General features: G+C 42.1%; 1 protein-coding gene across 7 annotated transcripts in view; it reads right to left on the bottom strand.

Annotated features, from left to right (window-relative positions):
* LOC118104723 (transcription factor SOX-13) overlaps window positions 1-21,081 on the bottom strand; it is a 45,713-nt gene that overhangs the window by 12,258 nt on the left and 12,374 nt on the right. For 2 of the 7 annotated variants that reach the window (XM_035151808.2, XM_047339324.1), the window contains exons 2-9: window positions 9,600-9,816; window positions 9,342-9,444; window positions 6,984-7,115; window positions 6,592-6,764; window positions 5,340-5,408; window positions 5,095-5,209; window positions 1,355-1,428; window positions 577-742 (exon numbers count right to left, since the gene is read on the bottom strand). In XM_035151808.2, coding sequence (XP_035007699.1) covers window positions 577-742; window positions 1,355-1,428; window positions 5,095-5,209; window positions 5,340-5,408; window positions 6,592-6,764; window positions 6,984-7,115; window positions 9,342-9,444; window positions 9,600-9,815 — 1,048 coding nt within the window. In that variant the 5' untranslated portion in view covers window position 9,816. The remainder of the gene's footprint in view (window positions 1-576; window positions 743-1,354; window positions 1,429-5,094; window positions 5,210-5,339; window positions 5,409-6,591; window positions 6,765-6,983; window positions 7,116-9,341; window positions 9,445-9,599; window positions 9,817-21,081) is intronic. The other 5 variants (XM_035151804.2, XM_035151807.2, XM_047339326.1 and 2 more) reach the window with 3 other exon arrangements.

Below are 21,081 nucleotides of genomic sequence, written 5' to 3'. Positions count from 1 at the left end.
ACCACCAACAATTGTGAATCAGTTGAATAATACCAAGACTGAGGAGAAACCCAGAGTTTGTTTTTGTTTGAAAACACAACTCTCCTATTGATACACCTGGTGTCCACATTAACACTTTTAGTTTGAAAACTCTGGTGCTGCGTTTTAGTCCGGACGGGCAGAAACTGAGATATTTGGAAACGATGACGTAGACACTCACAACCGCTTGCTGATTGGGTCTTTTTGGTCACGACGTAGCCTTTGCTGATCGTCAGCCTCCTATCACATGACCCTCTTCCGGAAGAAAACAACCGGCATTAGCCTCGGCTACCAGCGTATAATGATAATATAATAATTTACAAGTGTTGTTGACCCTGTTGTCTTTGCTAGCGGCTGTTGTGGAGTTAAATAATTTATGTTACAATGATACAACTGTCTACATGTGTAGGGGACAAGTTATTAGAGACAGTATCTTGAAGAACATGATGTGTAAGCAGGAACGTGGCCTCTCAAACCCTGCAATCAAAGTAGATGTGAGGATGTTTTTCTTTTTTTGTCTCCTTCGTGACTACACACTCCCATTTCAATGGAACTCACTGAGGGCAGATCGCGGTGGACTGTGGGACACTTCTCTGTGGAGATCCCTGAGTCTGTAAGCCCCCTGCAGTGCCAGGGATCCCAGCTCCAGGCTCTGGGGACTGGGCGTCTTCCCTAGCTCCATCCCCTTTGGCTTGGAGGTCAGGTTCAATGGTTGACTCGCCTCCTAAACACACAGTGAGAGCAGATGAATAAGGGTGGGGCCACTCACACACATTAAGGCGTAACTGTAAAAGGCGAGGGTGTGCACGTATTCGGTTATGCACAGCAGATTTGACGTGTCGCAGCGCATCTGTCACACCTTTGTAGCGTTTCTGTTCTTTTGTCTTCATGCTCACCTCATCCTCTCTCCCCTTTGTGTTGGTCTATCTCTGCTTGAGAACAAGTCATGCAAATACACTTCATCCTGAATACACACCTACACACACACACACACACATGGATGAACCCATTCACACACACTTAAACTACAAACATTAAACCTCTGAGAGAGGGTGTGGTGTATTCTAAAGGCTTTTCAGCCTCCACATACCAAGACACTACATTATCTGTTTAATCTGCAGAGCTTTTCTTTAACTACACCAACTGCACACAAAGCGCAACACATACATTCATACATAAACAGTAAGCGAACACATAATCCGCTGTTCCTGCTCCATTGGTGAATGTATTACAAATACTGTGTTTGTGTTGAACTTGGGAATATAGTTTGATGCAGTGAGATGAACATTTAAATAGCTGACATAAACTTCATAGTTATTCTGTGGTGACGTTGTACCTGTCGGAAGGAACTGCTCCTCTTCACTTGGGTGGAGTGAGGGTTCGGTAGCAGCTGCATAGGATAGTCCATGGCTGTGGAGGATGAGTATGGAAAACACTGTCACTGGTTGAAGCTGAAACTTTTTTAAATGTACTGAATATAACAAATTGCAAAATTATAACATTTTATTTGTATAGCTCCAAATCATAATATTCATTATCTCAAGGCCCTTTGCATAAAGGTCAAGACCTTTAAATTCATAGAGAAACCCAACAGTTCCCACAATGAGCAGCACATTGGCGACTGTGGAGAGAAAAAACTCTCTCAATAACCAGAAGAAACCTCTTGAACCAGACTCAGTGTGGGCGGACATCTGCCTCGACCGGTTGGGGTGAGCAGAGAGAAATGGGGAGAAGAGCAGAGAATGGTGGAAAAGAGGGGAGAGAAGAGAGAGACGGGGGGGGGTGACCAGGAACAGTTGTGCACCATCAGGTTTCAGCTCTGACTGGTTGTGATGAAAACAATAAGAGTGTAAAGATGTTATTATTGATAGCAACAACAAGTCTGATAAATATGACTCAAACCAGCCTAGTGCCGTTCCTTTCTCCCTACCTGTTGTTCCAGTCTCTGGAACAGAGTCTTAGGATCTATGGTGTCAAAAGCGGCACTAGGATCCAGCAGGATTATCATAACGACTTTTCAAAATTCAGCTCAATACTTTATTTCTGGCAGTTTTTAGGTTTTTCTTTTTCAAATAGCAATAGCCGGGACTATTAAAGGAAAAGCTATCATCAAACATAACCAGAATGGCCTAATCTTGAATCTTAGACACATTTCTATTGGCCTGGGGTAAATCGTCTAATTGCCCAAACCAAACTCACACCCCTACAGGCCGTAACTCGCCCGTTCAGTAGAATTAAGCAGTTGTTGTTCCCTTCACAAACACGACATGGAGGGAATTAGCGAGTCATACTGAACAACTAAGAGCTCAGGCCTGAATGTGTGTGGAAGCATTTTAGATTTGATACCTCACAGACGGAGAAATTCATGGCTAAAGGTGAGGTAACACAACGACATCAAAGAGGCTCACGTTTAAGCTTGTCACCCAGATGTGGTGCACTGCACATCCGACTCCTGCACTGGATCAGTTGTGTAACGGGGTAAAAATTATATTCATATGAATTCACTGGTTCAGGCACGGATACAATTAAATAAAAGTGGGCAGCAAGTGAGAATTTAAATTTAACATCTAAATCATCTTATGTGAGTCAGCTGTAAGGATTTGTTTTGTTGCGAACGCCTGTGACATCACCTCTGACCTCTTCACGTCCACTCAAATTACTACAGATACCGAACTAGCAAGTACAATGTATTAGCTTTTGATAGCTGCAAGCATGTCGTCGCATAGGAAACTCACTAACAGCTGCACGAGCTCAGGTGCTGCCACAATTTACAGATACTTTTCCAAGAACAAACCTCCTCTTTCTCATCCTGATTTGTATTCTTTTCGTTTTGTTCATTTTTGTGTCTGTCTAGTTTTACAAGGGGGCTGGCAGGATAAACTCCAGAGAAAGTCCAGAGCCTCTGACTTGAGGTGTTCTCACATACAGCCCCTCCAGTCTAAAGATTCTCCTCAGTTCAGATCATGTCTTGAAAGCAGTTGTAGAGATAATTACAGGTAACAGGTTGCATCCGATGTGGAGCTTTGCAAGTGTGGATTTATATAAATGGACCTGTGCAAGACTCTATTACACGCTGCCTGGGTTAAGATAGATTTAAAACAATTACATATTCTTACTCTTTGTATGTCAAAGCATCAAAAAATTCTGAATTAGAAAACGTTTTATCGTCACACGATAATTCTTAAAATGAGACAGAAACTCTGCAAAGTATAATGCAAATGAACAGGCAAATAAAAAGATACTACCAACAGGAAATTAAAGAGTGTAGGAGAGAAAAGAGGATTTCAAATTTCTAGCTACAGCTGGCCTCTTCCACACAACCCCACAGTCCTCCAGCATTCATCCGTCAAAACATCCTGAAGCACACACATTTCTTCAAATACAGAACGCAAATGAATGGCTATCCATAAATTCCACCTACAATGTTTTAAAGACTGACTTTGTATCAGTTTGGTTTGAAAAGATAGGGAAGACAAGGTCACCCACGAGCAGAGCTTTTAAGACTCGTGAAAGCAAGACCGCACAAAGCTGCGGCTCTCTAAGCGGTGGCCTCTATAGCCTGCTAACTGTACAAGCATGAGTGTATGAAAGGTGCTATTTGCCATATTGTTCAACTGAAGTCTACATTTGTATCTCACCTATGCCTTTTCATTTATCTGTAATACAGGCCTTGAGTTGAGGTGTACAAATATGCTGAAATTTCTCTTGAAAAGTACCCGAGCGCGAGGATTTACCAGCACGGATGGACGGTGACAGCAACTTTGTCAGCTAAGTCGCGTGTTCATTCACCCTTCATAACAGGCCACGTAAGAATACAATATGAAAGAACTGATAAACCCCAGTGTTGTCAGTGTATGGAAGCCTTGGACCAAATAGAATAAAGCAAATTACTTATCAAAATAAAATGAATTTCCAGAGTTGTAAAATCCTGTCTGATATTATTATCAACCATTGTGTAGTGATTTGTGCCAGAAAGAAATCAAACAGGCCCTCAATCGTATATTAGAGGAATCATTCAGTAGATTCACATAAGGATGCACTTCTTATCCTCTCAGGCTACATGCGGAAAACACATATATCATGAGAACACCTCTTGGGCTTGTGCATGCCGCTGGACAGATTCTCCGGATTGTCCCAGATTGCCCGAATAAAAGCTCATCTTCTGCACATTTAACTACACAACAGCTGTGGGCAAAGACAACAGGGTCAGCAATGCTCGTAATCAATTATATTACCATTCTACACTGGTAGCCAAGGCTAATGCCAGTGGTTTTCTTCTGGACGGGTGTCATGTGATAGGAGGCTGACGAGGCAGCAAAGGGTAAGAAGCCGTGATCAAAAAGGCCCAAACAATGAGCGGCTGTGAGTGTCATCGTTTCCAAACGTCTACATGTCGGCTCGTCCAGACATAAACACAGCCTCTGAGTTTTCTAACTAAAACGAGACCAGCAGCGTTTCCATCTCCAGTTTAGTGGATCCAAAACTCCAGAGTAGTGTGGACGAGCAGAGTATTACTTCTACAAGTACTCAGCTGAATACAGTTATCATGTAGTTCACCTTTAAATCAAAATTAAGGCGTTTTGGCCACATTTGTTCTTTTCCAGACAAAGGTGAAGTATCTGTTCAGTGTCTTGCCCAAGGACACTTTGGCATTCAGAATGGGGGAGACTGGGATTAAATTGCCCTTCTTCTGGTTAGTGGACGAACCGCTCTACCTCCTGAGCCACAGCCACCCAAGTTGCAGAGTGGAACATCAGATTCCAGCTCTAACCCAAGAACCGGCCATAAAAGAAACTGAAACTGAGGCAGATACAAATATCAGGTCTGTGTGATGAGGAAACTGTAACTTATCTCAAATCAATCAATGCTTGAGACAGAGCTGTTCTATTTCTGTTCCCTTTTTCCACATTGCTTTAGTTGATTTGTGATTTGATGGGCACTTTTTGAATTACATCATCTTGTTGTGTCCTCTTCCAACTCCCAGTTTAATCGAGCCATCAACTGTTATTACAACCAATATCTGGATCAAAACGTGACAGGTGACCATGACACCTCTCTGCTAGCTTGATGACTGACCTGGCTTGCAGGGGATTGGTTGCAATGGCAGGGTCATCTGGGGGTCAGAGGTGACCTGGAGGGACTGGGCGCTGGTGTGGAAAGCCGGGATCATCACGTAGGGCATGTTCACCTGCTGGGACAGGGCAGGACAAACACACCTTACAAAAAAGCTCAGGTTTCTGATCAGCTCATGTAGAGGCCTTATCGCCTGCTGCTCGTGCTGTGATGTGTGGAGACGTGTGAGTGTCTTGAGAGGAGCTGACCTGGATCTGCTGCTGGAGCAGGTTGATCTTGTGCTGCTGCTGGATCAGCTGCTGTTGTTGTTTGGCAATCTGAGACACAAAACATGTTCATTTTCACACACAAGGGCATGCAAGTGGCACAGTGACACAAGTGGCCACGGTCCCTTCTTCAATCATCATCTCAGCTTGAAACACCACAACATACCACACTGCGTACACATTTGATTATATAATATTTAAGTGAAGCCAGTTTGGATGTTTTCAATGACAGCAACTAATCCATTCATCAATTTTGGAACCTACTTTTTGAAGAAATATGAGATTTTGGGAATAAAATCATAATATCACGAGAGTATTGCGAGAAAAGAGTAAATCATTTACGAGAAAAAATATATGACGACTATAATCTGGTAATATTACAGCTTTATTCTTAATTATAAATTTATAAGAGTAAGGTTTTAATATCATGAGAATGCAGGTAATTTCCCCCTTTTTGAAAAATATCCCGTCTACATTTCCCGTCAAAAATGAGCACAAACGCTAGAACACAAACGACAAAGTCTCCATCAGCGATCCGACAAATGCCAGAGAAGAACGATGTGGTCCGAGTAATATTGAGCAAGGTAGTGAATCCCCGTAATGGGGTGCAGTGAAGATAAATTTAGATGCAAACTGATAGACCAAGCAGTGTTAACCAAACTAGAGAAACCGGTAATAATTGGCAATTGTTATTGTTTTGTGGTGCATGGCCATGTATGTGGTAAACTGTGATGACATTGTTTCCCAAGCGCTTTGTTATACATGTATACACAAGGTTTCTGAAAATCGGCACTTCAGAAGGTGTTTGTAAAGATCTCAGATTGAGTGCCTTAAAACGCTGTTTGAATGAATGAGACTAAACACAGAGGAAAACGCTTGTTTTGCAGAACATCCATATAAGTGAAGACTAAAGTAAATCTCCCACCTCACTTCTCCTTTCTGACAGTTGTGAATACCACGGATAATGTCAACGTCAATGCAAATTTGATTCCACCAAGAAAGATTACTTTACAGTTGTATGTGTCTGATTTGCGTAATTCTCTCGCTTCTTCACATGCAGTCAAAACACAAACAGCAATGCACAAAGAGGACTCTCAGTTCCTGGGTCTGTTTAGTCAGAAGGTCCAATCACAACTGTTATCAAGATAACAGTCAGTGCGGACCCAGACATTTGTTTTAATGTTGGCTTGTCTTGTTGATATTTGGCAGCAGATGCCTGGATTGCGAGCGGTACCTGTTCCTGCTGCTGTCGAGCCAGCTCCATCTGCTGCTGCTGCTTCTCCAGCAGCAGGGCGGCCATGTTCCTCTGCTCAGAGTGCGCCCCCAGCAGCTGCTCCCTCAGACCACTCAGCTGGTTGATCATCATCAACAACTGGAGCTCCTTCTCTGCCAGAGACTCGGGGGTACCTGGAGGGGGTAAGACGTGCGTCTTGGTTATGTTACTACGCATGTTGTCACAATGTATCCAAATTTTAGAAAGAACACCAGCAAAAAACAATCATTTTAACAGCAAAATGATGCAAAACAATATTTCACAAAGCCAGGTATCACATTTGAAATAAAGCAAATGATGTTAATAGCAGATTTTAAACATAAAAAAGATACTTGTGTGTGAAATAATTCTACCGTATATAAATGGTATAAAGGTGCGGACGGTGTCTGAAAGCTGACCTTTCAGCTGTCCTGCCCGCACTGTGCTTTTATCCAGAAGCTTCTCCTTCCAGTCAGCATTCAGCAGCTTCTCAATGGTGGGCATTACTGTTAACAGGACACAACAGGCTGCATTAGATGGTGTGAAAAATATTTTCTGTCAAATAAAATCCAACGCCAAACTTCTGTCTCAGGTTCTCCTCTGCCTCCCTAATGGCATTGATTGAAGAAGGCATTTGAGGTGGCGAAGGGCAGAGGTTGTTTGTGTGTCTGGGAGAAGTTTTGAGTGTTTGAGTGGATCAATATTTGGGCAGAGGAACAATCCAAGGTCAGCGAGTAGAGAGAATTTGAGAAAAAATTAAGGCGAGGAGTGCAGGATGGTGAAAGACTTGAGGGCAGGCAGAGTCTTAGGAGCATCTTGAAGAGCAGCCTTCTCCTCCGCATGTGAGGGACGGAGCAAAATCGTACAAAAACAAAAAGCACCCAGATTCCCTGAAACCCATTGAGGAACCAAACAGCATCCTCGCCTCGCTCGAAAATCGTCGCTTCTACACATCGATTTTCAGCAGACTTTATTGTTTAATGCTGAATAGCAGCAGAAGGTAGTGCACTTAAACCCATCAGATGTGGAGTCGTCAAAGCCTGGCCGGTGAGAAAATTGTGTATGGAAGTGTATATGCAGTGTGTGAGCAAGAGAGAGAATGATGAGGTGAGAGGTGCAGGACGGACACAGACTGTGGAGCTGCACTGATACAAAGGTTTCAAATGGTGAGTACTCAGATCCAAACACTTTCTTGTCTAAAATATAAACAACTGCCTCAACTTCAGTTTTAATTGATTTGATGAAATGTGTACGGATCAATGATCACAAATCAAACATCAGATAAAAAGAGACACTATATGCAAATTTGAATAATCCCCTATAGAGCCCTGGAAGAGGATAAGTTTTGCGTTCTTTTGCAATACTTTTATGTTACCTCACAATAGTTTCTCTTTTGCATTTCATTATAGGTGCATATCTAAGAGTGCAAGGTAATACAAACTCTACTCTACTCTATGTACAGCTTATTAGGCTCAGGTCGGGTGTTATCAAGTCTACTGACTCATGCCGATGAACACACTCGATTATTAAACTATTGGTCATACAAAACACAGACTACCTGTGGCATCCTAGCTGTAGTAACTTAGCGGGTACCAGCAAGTAAACTCAGTGTCACTGTAACACACAAACTGCTCAGTGTCTGCGACAACCTCCGTTCACCAATGGAAGTGAGCTACGTTGAAATCAAATCAAAGAGAAAAAAAACTGAAAGTCTGTCAGGTTCGGGTCGGGCTCGTTAAGTTTTCTCTCGGGCTCGGGCGTGTTCAGACACAAAACCTATTACGATGGAACACAAAAGTAATCCTCAAAATATTGATCTCTTCGGGGCTCCACAGTCTTCCTTTAACTGGAGCTCATTTTTTATATGTTTTAACTTGTTTACAACCTGCGTGATCATCCTGTCTGACTTTGTTGAAGTGATGTTCAAGTGCTCTCAGACACCCCGCAATTACTTTTGCATAACAATGTTATTCCATTAAAGCCAAAAGAAATAATGTCCACAATTACTACAAGGCTAAAGCTCTATTCAGATATGAACAGAGATTCTCCGCTCAGACGCGCTCACAACAAGGTGAGAGGAGGTGCAGCAGGGACAGGTAGGACATAATGTGTTCATTCTTCTACATCATTCCTTAAAACCAAAAGCTCTCTTGACACATTCTTCTGTGTTTTCTACATGTGTTTCATTTTTGCATCTGTCACTTGTTTGAAACATCATCAAGACCCCCACTCTCATGGTGAATCCTCAGGAGGATCTCATGCTTTTTTTTTTTCATATCAGCTCTGGAGAAAGAGTCTCTCACTCTGACATTTACGTTCTTTCATACAGCCTCACCAGAGAATGTCAGGAGATTATCCGGAGTTCAGTTCATATCTGAAAGCAGCAGTGAGTTTACTGCCATGCTAGAGACAGTGCATGCTACATGCTAACAGTTTACCACTTTCACCATAGCTGCTTTCAGACATGCACTGAACTCCGTATTTTCTCCAGAGGAGGTGCATCTGTGCAGAGGATCTCCCGCATTGTTGTGCATGTGTGAAAGGCAAACTGCCTATACGCTCCATGGCCAATTCTCTGGACTTTACTCGTACTTATACTACACTGTGAGATACTCCTTGAATATAAAAGTCCTATTTTTGAACATTCAATGTGCACAGCCATGATTCATCTTCTAAATACCATGTTCACAAACAGGAGATATTTTTCTTATTCTTATGTTATTTAGACACACCTTCCTTGAAGTTGGATTGCACTTCTGGTCGATCATGCTTCCTGACCTCCTTGAGTCCCATGGGGCTCTGCCTGTGAGTCAGCTCCTTACCTGGCGAGCCCTCCTGTCAGGACACAGAGAAAACAAACAGACAAATCATGAGCGCAGGATCAGGAAAAGCACGTTTACTTCTTTGACATATAATAAACTGGGATGCTCCCCACATTTCTTATGGGCCTGTCACCAACTTCTCTTGCTCTGTCCTGCTGATGTCCTTACCGAAGGGGAGCGGGACATCGGTGGGGTTAGTTGGCGGGCCTCCAGTGGATGACTTCCTGACCAATCGCGTGAGGGAGATGTTTTTGGGGGTTCCACGATGGTAATGACTCCGCCTCCTTCACCAAACTCTTCCTGTTCTACTTTGACACCAACACCTGCCATGCTGACATTCCCGCAAGAGAGGAGGTGCAGCGCAGGAGGGCTGGGATCAACCATTCTGTTGTAAGACAAACACAACGCACAACTGTCATGCACAGCGGTGCTTTGAGCTAAATGCCAAGCAAAATGTTAGCTACTGTGTAATGTTAACCACGGTCTCCAACATGTCGATTGCGATGTTGCCGATGGGAATATAATTAGTTTTTGGGTGTTTGGTCATAAACCAGAGCAGAGGTTTTGAGACGTTTCAGTCCAAACCAAAAATAGTGAAGCTTAAGTTGATGAAAAGTCGTGATCACCAAAATAAATCCTATACTCTTTAACCAAGCAAACTGGAAGTAGGGGTGCTGGGGGGGCTGCAACTTTATTTGGATTTGCACCAAATTGCACACCTACTTCATAAATATCATGTTTTTTTTCATCAAGATCCATGAATAGAAATGTTGTTCTTGCTACCAAGTAGGAAGTGGAAACAAATGACTGGACCTGCCCCCTGATCCAGATCCACACCAAACGTCAGTGGGTTCCTTAGCAGAGGTTATGTATTTAAAAAGCTTTAATTTCATTTTCTAAATTAAAAATTTTAGTGTAACATAGTAGAAAACCCAAACCAGTTATTTTTTACAATATTTGAATTAATTTTAGAATATTCATTGTATTTTGAGTGTAGCCTATCTGATCCAAAAATGTTCACCATGACATAGATGTCATGTAGCGTAAAATGTTCTTTAACTGCTATAAAATGTTGCTGTCTCTTCAAATGAATACAAAAATCATGAATGTTGGGCTGCTGTATTTTGACATAACGATCTTTTTCACTCATAACAATCACGGCCACTTTGCTGTTTGTTTTTTATTGCAGTTTAGCTGCAGATGTTTCACATTAACACCCTGTATACCTGGGAAAGAGGGATTACGGCTATGATTTTATATTCATGGTTGTGATCAAAGAAGGAAAGATCAGATGTGATTGAAAGTTGTTGGAGTAAAAAAGTACATTATACTAGATCCATCCAGACAAGAAGGGGGTTGGAGTCTCTGCTTTCTGAAGTGTGTCTTTCCAATTAGGAGCCACTGTTTTAGGTCAGTGGTCAAAGGTTAGCTGCTGGTTGTGTTACCATCAGCTCAAGTCACAGACGCTAATTGTCTGAGTGTGTGTATGAGTGAGTGTGTGTGTCTGACAGTAAATAATAGGAGGGTATAGAGGAGGGAGGCAGACAACATCTCAGTGAGGGAGAGAGAGGAGAGAGAGGAGAGAGAGGAGAGAGAGTGAGGGATGTGCGTGCGTGCGTGCGTGCGTGCGTGTGTGTGTGTGTGCGTATGCATGTGTGTTATTTCCCAGCTCTGCAGCAGGAGGAAAGAAAAACACAGCAGACAGCAGAACAAAACAAACAGAACACACAAGGGCAAAAAGTGCACATATATATAAAGAGGCAGAAAAAAAGCCATTGTTGGAGCCAGGGAACAAAGGAAGCCGGGACAATGGGGGAGAGGCTGACAAAAGCCGCCGGCCGGAGGAAACAGGCCGGATAACAATGCCAGCGGAATGTGCCGACCAACTCGGGAACACGGCAAAAAAAAAAGCGGAGCGCCACCATTCTGCGGGAAGCATAATAATGATTAGAGCCCCCCACCACTCCGCATCACCCAGCTCTCCCAGCCTGCACACTGTGATTCTGAACAAAGCCACCTGTCTGCCAGGGTCTAAGGCTCCAAACCTCAGTCATGTGCGTGTGGGCACGTGTAGGTGCATGTTTATGTGTGTTCTACGCTGCACAATAAAATGCAGCTTTGAAGGGAAAACAGTAAAGACCAGGTCATTTGCTACAACCTGAGATGCAATGAGTTCGGCCTCTCTGTGGTCGCTGGCTGGTGATCTTCTCCACATCGGAACTGATGAAATAAAAAACTTGGGGCAACACAAAAGTGTGTTCAAACAGGCACAACAGCTCAGCCAGAGCACTATCACTGATTTAATTCTGTGTGACGGCTCAACACAATTAACGTGTTGTTCACCTCCAGTTAAAACCTTCTTAGAATTACAGGTGCAAAGTTTAACCATAACTTAACACTTGTGTTTACATTCTTTGTGTCCTTACTGTTTGCTTGAGGCCTGACTCACATGATCAGGGCCATGTTTGCTAGCTACCACTATCCTTTGTGCTTTTAGCTTTAGTTTTAGCTGGCACAATACGACATCTCCTTGGCAAACTGCCACCACCAACTACGAGTCGGCGAACTGAGTGAAACTGTCAGCAGCAATGTGTATGTCATCACCTGCATTTTCATGTGGGTACATACCTGCTGATACTGTTAAAATACACTCAAAATATCTGCTTATTAACAGCTCCACAGCACCTCTAGTGGTCAAAAACTCCACAAGGTTCCTTTAAGTTCTACTAAGACGTTGCCCCCTAACTTAACTCTCTCAAACTTAAACTGTTACTGCAATCTGACACTAATATTGTGTAAAGTATAAATATCACTATGATAATATGTGTCTTATAAATAAAGGTGAATACATTGTGAGTCATCAGCGGGTCGTACTCTAACCAGAAGGTCGGCGGTTTGATCCCAGTCTTCCCCAAATTGCCCCTGATGGCTGTGCCATACTCAGAGATGAATGAATGTGTCTATGAATGGGTAAACGGCAGAAAAAAACCGTACTGTAAAGCACTTTGAGACTAGAAAAGCGCTTTATAATTGCTATAGACACAGACTATTTACCATTGTTGACATGCAGTACCTCTGCCATTAAGATGATTACACTGTTGAGTCTCTCAGAACTAACAAGGTCCATTTCACTTCCTATTGGTCAAGTGAGTCATGTGACCAATAACAGCCTAGTCAGATAGGATCAACAAGATAGATTGAAGATTGATAATAAAACCCAAATTTGACATTTTCAGGTATTGATTCAGAATTTCGATGCTAAACATGGTAATAACCTTTTGTTATCGTCCATTGGGCCGATTGCGTAACAATGACAAAGAATCACAATCTCACATGTGCTGCTGCCTTCCAGTTGCACTGAATGTGAATAACATGTTTCAAAGCAGAACTAGACGAGCAGATTTAAGGGTGATCTCTAAATGTATAAACCCAGTGTTAATGAGTGTGAATTTATTCATTTATATAATGAAAAGCCCCCCCGAGTTTATTCATTTATTCATTTTACACAAACAATAGGTTAGAGATGTAATGATTCAAACCAGTTTTACCTGAATGGTAGAGGAGGGTGACAAATTGGTAGAATCAAGTAAAATATTTAACATAAGTGGATGTACTAGCTTGCTGCTGCAGCTGCTGATAAATCTATCGCTCATATCACTTGTACTGTGAAAGCAACTTCCACTAATTTGTGTAACAAGATCCACTCTTTGAGTTATTCAAACTCAGACAACCACATCTTACTTTATATATAAACCCTTTCACTATACAATGATATATATCATTATCACTGTATAAATTGAGGCCATTCCTTTTTCTACTTCTACTGTTACTTTTATTTTAGCAAACTAGTGCAGTCGTAATGCAAGTAGAGATGGCAAATATGGTTGGATTCAATATACATTATATCAGTATATAGATAGTTTTCCAATGTAGATACTGAATATTGGACAAAATGTCTGCAAAATTACACATGAAATATTCAAAATGATTGTTTAATGCAATTAGTTATTTATTAAATCAGATAACATTCTTAATAGACGTAAAACTAAAAACCTTAGTTTTTACTTGTTCAAGAAGACAAAAGATATTTGAAAAAAGAATAACATGATATTCAAACAATGTGATTGTTGGGATATAAAAAAAATCTGTTGCTGCTGTGTGACTTTTTGCTTCAGATCTTTTACTGTAAATGACAGGAAGAACTTGTTTTCCCTACCTTTCAATCTTCCTTTGGAATTTGGACTGAAGAGCAAATCGGTACAAATCAGAAAAATGTCATGTCATGTTAAACCAGGTGATCCAGTTACCAATAAGGAGAACCACATTAACAGCTTCTTGGGTGTGGACATGGTGCTTTCCTATAACCAGGCGACGTAATAAAAATCATCTGCCTTTTGCCAAATGAGTAATATTGTTACCTCATTTCAAAACAAAGCCACTGGTCTGCCAAGTGTGTGTGGGTGTGAGTGTGTGTGTGTGTTTGTGTGTGTTCAAACCGTGAATCCTATAAAATCCATTTCAAACAGTTGCCCTGTAGCACATTAAAAACAGCTGTAAGTGGAGGACCAACAGCACTCCAACTCATCTGATGCCACCTGCTTGACTACTGTTGACTTTGATATCACACTGTGTGTGTGTGTGTGTGTGTGTGTGTGTGTGTATAGATGTGTCTGAATCTTGTTTCAAAGGTTTAACAGAACAACTTGGTTCTTCAGTTGTAGTGTCTTTCCACCCTGACACTGTACTCGCCATCTGCGGTAACCACTGGAATAAAATATCAGCCATCGGCAGCTTCAAACCCACAAGGATCTGTATCAGCCTAATCTCGTCTGATTGCTATTTTCAGGTTTGGTGTGTGGTTTTGCAGAGCATTAGGAAGGAATGAGAATGGAGGGGTGGAGAGGGAAAGGCGGCAAATTGTTTAGCCAACACGGCAGCAACCGCTGTCGGTACCGACGAGGGGTTGATTGTGTGACGGCGGGGGGCCGGACCTGGCAGTGGCAGCACACTGAGTTTTGTCCCACGCTGGAAGTTATTCCTGGGTCTCCCCTCTACGTTCCACAGAGGCTGGACCGTAGAGCGGCCACAGGTGGCTTTCACACGCCTCCACACACACACACGCACACAGACAGTGTGCGTGTGTGTGTGTGCGTGTGTGTGTGTGTGTGTGTGTGTGTCTGTGTGTGTGTCACCCAATGCAGAGGTATGCACAGAATCTCAGCGACCCACAGACCTGTTGACAGCAAGGAATGTGGCAAGGTGTGTGTTTTACAAACAACATTTTTTTTAACAATGCCTTTAGTGTCTTAGCCGGAACAATGCAAACCAGTCAAGGTTATCGCTTCCTTCCACATCACTCTCATCTAGTTAAACACACACTTAGCCTATCTGCAGCTGACTGCACCCATGTGGAACCCGACCTTGTGTGTGTGTGTTGCATGACTTGAATAGCCCTGCCTTCTTCCAAGGTTATCTGATTGAGGCCTGTTTTCGAACCACCTACAGTGTTGTTCAGCATTTATAGGCGCTCACCACACGCCGCAGAGAAATCAGAATAAAAGACGTCAGAACAGCTGCAGTTTCACAAAGTAAAACAAAGTGACTGAAAACTACTGCTGGAGACTCCTGAAGGTGTTCTTGAATCCAGATCAGGTGCAGATTGAGGAATTGTTTTTTCATGTCCTGGTGCATTGATAGATTATTTGTTGATTTCTCTCATGGATCTTGATGAAAAAAATATGACATATTTAGGGGACTGATATTTATGGATGTGATATTGAGTGTGTGTGCATGAGTTACAATTAATCCTCACGTCTTGATGAATCCGTGCACACGAGATAAGTGTCAATATACAGAGAGCAGGCACAACAGAAGTCACCTGTATTATGAGCTTTTTTGTAAATGCTTTGAAATAAGAGCCGGCTAGTGTCTAGTGACTTGATTCTGTCATTGTTCCAACGTATCATTTTCATTGTTCACATAGATAGAATTTCCTTGTTGGCTTGTCACTTGGATGATGAAACGATGGTTCATGTAAGTGCTAAAGGTGAAGACTAAAATTGCAAAAATAAACCTAAAATCATGGTGAAGAAACGAGAAAAAGTTATTTTAGAATCATATTGAAGTGATGTGGTGGGGTTGCGATATAGCTGCAGGAAGCATACAACACTTTGTTCATTGCACCACAGACTCACTGCAGGGCCACATGTTGCACTGGTGCTTTTGCTGTGCAGAAAAGAGCAAAATCCATAATTGAGAAAGTTAAATCGTCAAGGACGGCAGGTACGATACCACTACACAGTACCGTGTTTCCATATGTTTGCTATTTACTTATTTTGAGTTGCATGCATCCTAGCGCTAAGGCACAATACAGTGTTAAATATTGTATTGTAAGTGGTGTGCTTGGGTACAATTAGTTTTTATTTAATTTCAAAGTATCTCTAAGACTTGTTCTTGGAAAGTGAGAATGATAGAATAAAGACATTAACCTTGCACGTCAGCTCTCTCTGGGAAAGGCTGGTCGGTGCTGTCTCTCTGCATATTAACACTTATCATGAGCAAACAAATGAATCAAAACGTGGGAATGAAACAATAAAAACGTTGGAACTATTTAATAGAAATGTGGGAATGAATCGTTTTAGTAGCATTTTCCGTGCAGGACGTAGTGAAACATGGCTGCCATAGAAGGCCTTTTTAGTGGTTTGTGCGAACTAACCCTTTCAAAGAAGCTGTTAATGTGCTGTTAAAGAACCCCACTTGTCGTCTTCCCCACTGTGAACTGAAAGCTCCAGTGGCAGCAGAGGAGGAGGCGATGGAGGTTGCCAGGGGGCACAGGGAACATGTCTCCACCTTCAGATAAAAATCAGCTCCTCTCCTTTGAGCTCTCACAACACTGAAACCTTACACTTCCCACGACACAAGAATCACTTCACACAAAACCGTCAGTTGCCCAACAAGTCTTAACACGTAAAAACCTAACATTTCACCCCCGGGGGATTGGCAATGCAAATCCTTTTGGTTGTTCTCGTCCTTTCTTTTTTTTCTTCTCTTCCTTTGTTTCCTTATTCTTTCTCTCAGTGTTTTTCATTCTTCCCCCTCCCGTCGGGAGCAGCTTGTTGGGTTTATATCCTCCTTGTCACTTTCCAACTAGTGCCTGAGGCTGAATAGCATAGAGTGCACAATTGACAGAGAGAGAGAGAGAGAGCGAGTCTCAGCACTGGAGAGCAGCAGGATAAAGTGTTAGAAATCTAAAGAGGTTTACTTGGTGATAAGCAAAGAAAGACTTTCTCATTGTCATCCCTGAGACTGACAGGTGTAATGACAGGAAGTTTTCTGCAGGAACACACCAAAGAGAAAAACAAAACAAAGTAGGCCCCTGTCAGCTGGCTCCAGTACAACAATCTATCAAAACTAAAAAAATAATGTAAAATATCTCCCACCTACATCTTTGCATATTTCCATACAAGTTCATCCTACTTGGCCCTGAATGGGAAACATTTAACAATAGGTTTCTCACACAATGTTCAATTGTCTGCGACGCTTCGTGACAGCGCTCTTACGGTAAGTTTGCAACCTGCTGTGCTGTCGTGTTATGACAAGTGCGGAGCGATGTATAAACAAATGTTTGGGGAAATGTTTCATAGTTGGCTGTATTTGCTTAAGGTTGATAGAACAATCCAGTGCTCTGTGCCAGCTGGTACCTATACATGCCCACAGGGCCTGACCCAGGTCGATCACTGCGAGAGTTTCCAGTAAACTGAAACATCGCTGGTGGAAGCTGAATCTGATATGTCATAATCATGTTATTAAAAATCTGCTTGTGAATCAACTGGTTTCTGGAAACCTAAACCTCTGATTAGTAATCTGAGAGGGATATCTGTATGTACATTCAGCACATCAGATAAAAAGTTTAAGTTTAAGTTGGTCAGGAGTTTATGGATAAAGAAGAAAGTTTAATTTAAAATAAATAAAATGTAAAGCTGAGAGTAAAATGAAAAAAAACGCTGCCTTTATGTCTAAAACTAAATTCAAGACAACACACCTGTCATCCCATCCGTACCCCTCCTCTCTTTCAGTCGTCTGTACTGACCTGCTGCAGCCGGGGGGATGTGAGTGGATTCAACGGCGCTCCCAGACTGGAACTGAGCAGCTGACACAAGTCATAGCGGCTGGTGCTCCCTCACCACTAACGCCTGTCTTTTCTACTCCTCTGCTACCCCTGACCCAGCCAACCTCCCCTTCCTACACCTCCTCCTACCCCCATCTCTCCACTCATGAGGGGGTAGTACAAAGAGCCTCTTCACATCCCACTGCACAGGGGCTTCATTTGCATAATTAGCATGCTGTTGCAGGTAACCGTTCGCCGGAGCCCTGATGTGCACAATACCGATCTAACATCAACCCAACCGAATCTGTGATAAGATCGTAGTTTCAGACACTTTCTAACAAAGTTGGCTCTATCCTCAGTTATTATTTCCTGGACATGTGACCAGAACTGGGGAGAGCCATGTTGTCCAGGCCAGAGAATAACACAACATAGAGACGCTGTTAAAGTTGTTAAAGCTGTTAAATAAAATGTTGAATTGAGGAGTGAAGGAACTGGGAAATTTCAGTCTGTAGTCGCAATATGCAGATCTTTACAGCAGAAATACACAAAAACAACATTAACATTTTCTCATTTGCCGGATGCTTTTATCCAAAGTGACTTACAACTGAGGGACGACCCCAAAGCTTCAGCACAGCAAGAAACATGAAGTAAGAACTAAGAGTTAAATCAGTTGAACAAGACAAAGTGATGGAGACTAAGCACAGAAGTTCACTGAAAGTGCACAGTAAGTGCTAGTTAAACATGTTAGAGCTGCTATACTTAGAAATAATACCCACCTACCATCTGACTACTGGAGAGTCACACCAAGTGACCTTTCAGATGAGAGGTGAAACATTGTCAAGAACCTTAAGCAATTCCAGGTGCCTTCAAACATGAAGCTTCCTATATATATATAATATTAACACCCTCCTTCTTTTAACGCACATGTTGAATGTTGGCTCTTTTCCCTTTGTTTCTATCTGATGCAGTTGTACTCGCTGCTTCTGTAGCAATATTGCTACAACTGACTACGTAAAAATACGTTCTCTTATTAAGCTACAGAAAATCATGTCTATTGTATAGTGTTTGCATCTTTGGTAAAAAACAATTTTTTTGACAATATCTTCGTGCAGTGATTACATTTTGCAATCTTATTCTGTCTCCAGTAGTGTACATAAACCACGAACAGATTTTACTGATTAATACAGTTAACAGTAAAAAATTATATTTCAATCAGACCAGCTTCACGATCTCTATATTCCTGGTTCTTTGTAACCATCTGACCAGATATTCTTCGCCACAGGTTTCACAGGTCACTAAACTGACCCCGCAGCATGTCAACATATTGCTGTTTTTGAATAAAAACCCAGCAGACACGCTGTCCACAACGCTGACAACTGAGTGGGACCTGACCTGTTATTAGTGTGACTGCCCACTGATCACTCTCCTGCTCACCAGTGTGACAAGCAAGAGCAGGTGTTACAAAGAGGTCTGCCTGCCAAAGATGGTCAAAACTTTATGGAAGTTTTGATGGACAGTCAAATGGGCCACAGAGACAGAACCCGGTGCTGACGATGGCCAACCTGACTGTGACGGACAGGTCAATGTGTATGTGAGAAAGAGAGCGAGAGAAAGAGAGAAAGAGGGCAGGGCAAATCTGCACACAGCTCTGCAATTATGACATTTTGAGGTTATTATGAGAAGTGTAAAGAAATTTGAATCAATATTAAATGTGTTAAATTAGATGGAGGCCTCCACAGTCCATGTGATCAATAGAACAGAATAAAACTGTCCGACACATATTTTAATTCAGTTTCACTCTGTTTACAGTCTCTGTGTGACGATGGGAAACGTGAAATTAACCATTGATATTGACATTTTTTTTTAAGTGTCACACTCTTACATTTTATATAGAACATTTTATTTTAGTTAGTGGTAAGTTAACGAGCCTTCGTCATCAGCTAGCCGTATAGTGCACGCTAAGTGCGTATAAGAGATAAACATGTTTGACTTTCAGTGGCTTTACTTGTCAAGACACACTGTTGTAAAGTTCAAAATTACATGGAGCAACCATGATATGCAGGGCTATTATTGATTTTCCTTACAGATTTGGAGGCCCAAGGTTTGAACAATTTGAACTTTAACCCCTCACTGGCAGCCCAATAGTAACAAGAAGCAGAAGTTAGAAAAAAATACAAATGTCACTGTAGAGTTATACAACACTACTTCCTGTAAGTGTATAGAAATCTAAATCATAAAAATACAAACAGGTCAGAATATTAACATCGTAACTGTTTAGATATTCCACATTCACTCCACTGCAGCGTTAGTTAGCTGCTTTATAGCACCGCTATATTTACTGACCACACTATGTTGAGACTATTCAGAACAGACAATTCAATTCTTGGTTCTTCCCCCTTCATGGTGTGCTTGATGCAAACTACTGTATACCCCATGAAGTTCAAATTACCCAGATTAATCAGTTTATATTATGTCTGCATTGATCCCATGTCTTGAGGTTGTACACGTGAACCACATGGACCATCTGCATGTGTGTGTAAACACACCAATGAATTATGACATCAAGTGTAATGCAGGATAAATAGAGCTGCATGAGCATCCACTGTCTGCGATGGTCTGCTGTGAGGCCTCACTCGGCATTGACTCCTCTATTGAGCTGTGTGGAGTTGACATCAGGAGTCACAGAATTAGGTGGTGTGAGCTGCGCTTGGTCAATTTTGGATCCAATGTGATCAGGAACACTCAATAACATTTAGGGAATTCAGGGAACACCTACAGCAAACACTCGGTAAAACAGGTTTTACACCAGCTGACAAGTGTCCAAGAAATCTTCACACCTTCAACGAAACAGACAGATTTTACTTTTACCTTTTTGCTTTACACACCTGATATCACACAGTACTTTTTTACCTCGTATTTTTTTAACTAATATCTTCCTGACATCAAGTGATGTTTAAAAAGAGCTACACACACACGCACACGCACACGCACACGCACACACACACGCACACACCGAATGCACGCACAGAGTTCTTGAACAAAGCTTCCTTGCGTTGCTGACTGGGCCTCATTAGAGAATGAGCTCTCAGGACTAGAGACACAAAAGCCTCGCTCTCTTCTCCTTTCCTTCCCCTCTCTTCCTCTGTTCTCTTGGCCTTTTGATGTCAAGGGTACTGAACCATAGTGCACAGTCCAAAGAATGAGCTCATCAAGAATACACACTCAGTTTCCTCAAATTATTTTGTTTTTTTTTCTATTTCTGAGTATTTGTGTGTGACTGTGTGTGCGTGGAGAATCGGACCCAGAGAGCTACAAGCCCGATATGGTGCTGTTGTTCTGCGGTCGCTGGTCAGTTCATCACACAAAGAGCAGTGTTGAGAACTCCAGTGCTGCGATAGAGTGATAGAGACATCACAAAGACTACATTTTACTCCCTCTTTCCTCTCGGAGTTCAGGGGCTGCCCCCATAGAGGCCCGCCCCACACACACACACACACACACACACACACACACACACACACACACACACACACACACACACAC

Source organism: Hippoglossus stenolepis, chromosome 3 (genome assembly GCF_022539355.2).
Source record: "Hippoglossus stenolepis isolate QCI-W04-F060 chromosome 3, HSTE1.2, whole genome shotgun sequence".
Classification (NCBI taxonomy): domain Eukaryota; kingdom Metazoa; phylum Chordata; class Actinopteri; order Pleuronectiformes; family Pleuronectidae; genus Hippoglossus; species Hippoglossus stenolepis.
Note: the sequence above shows the minus strand (reverse complement) of the source record. Positions and strands in the feature narration are given on the sequence as shown.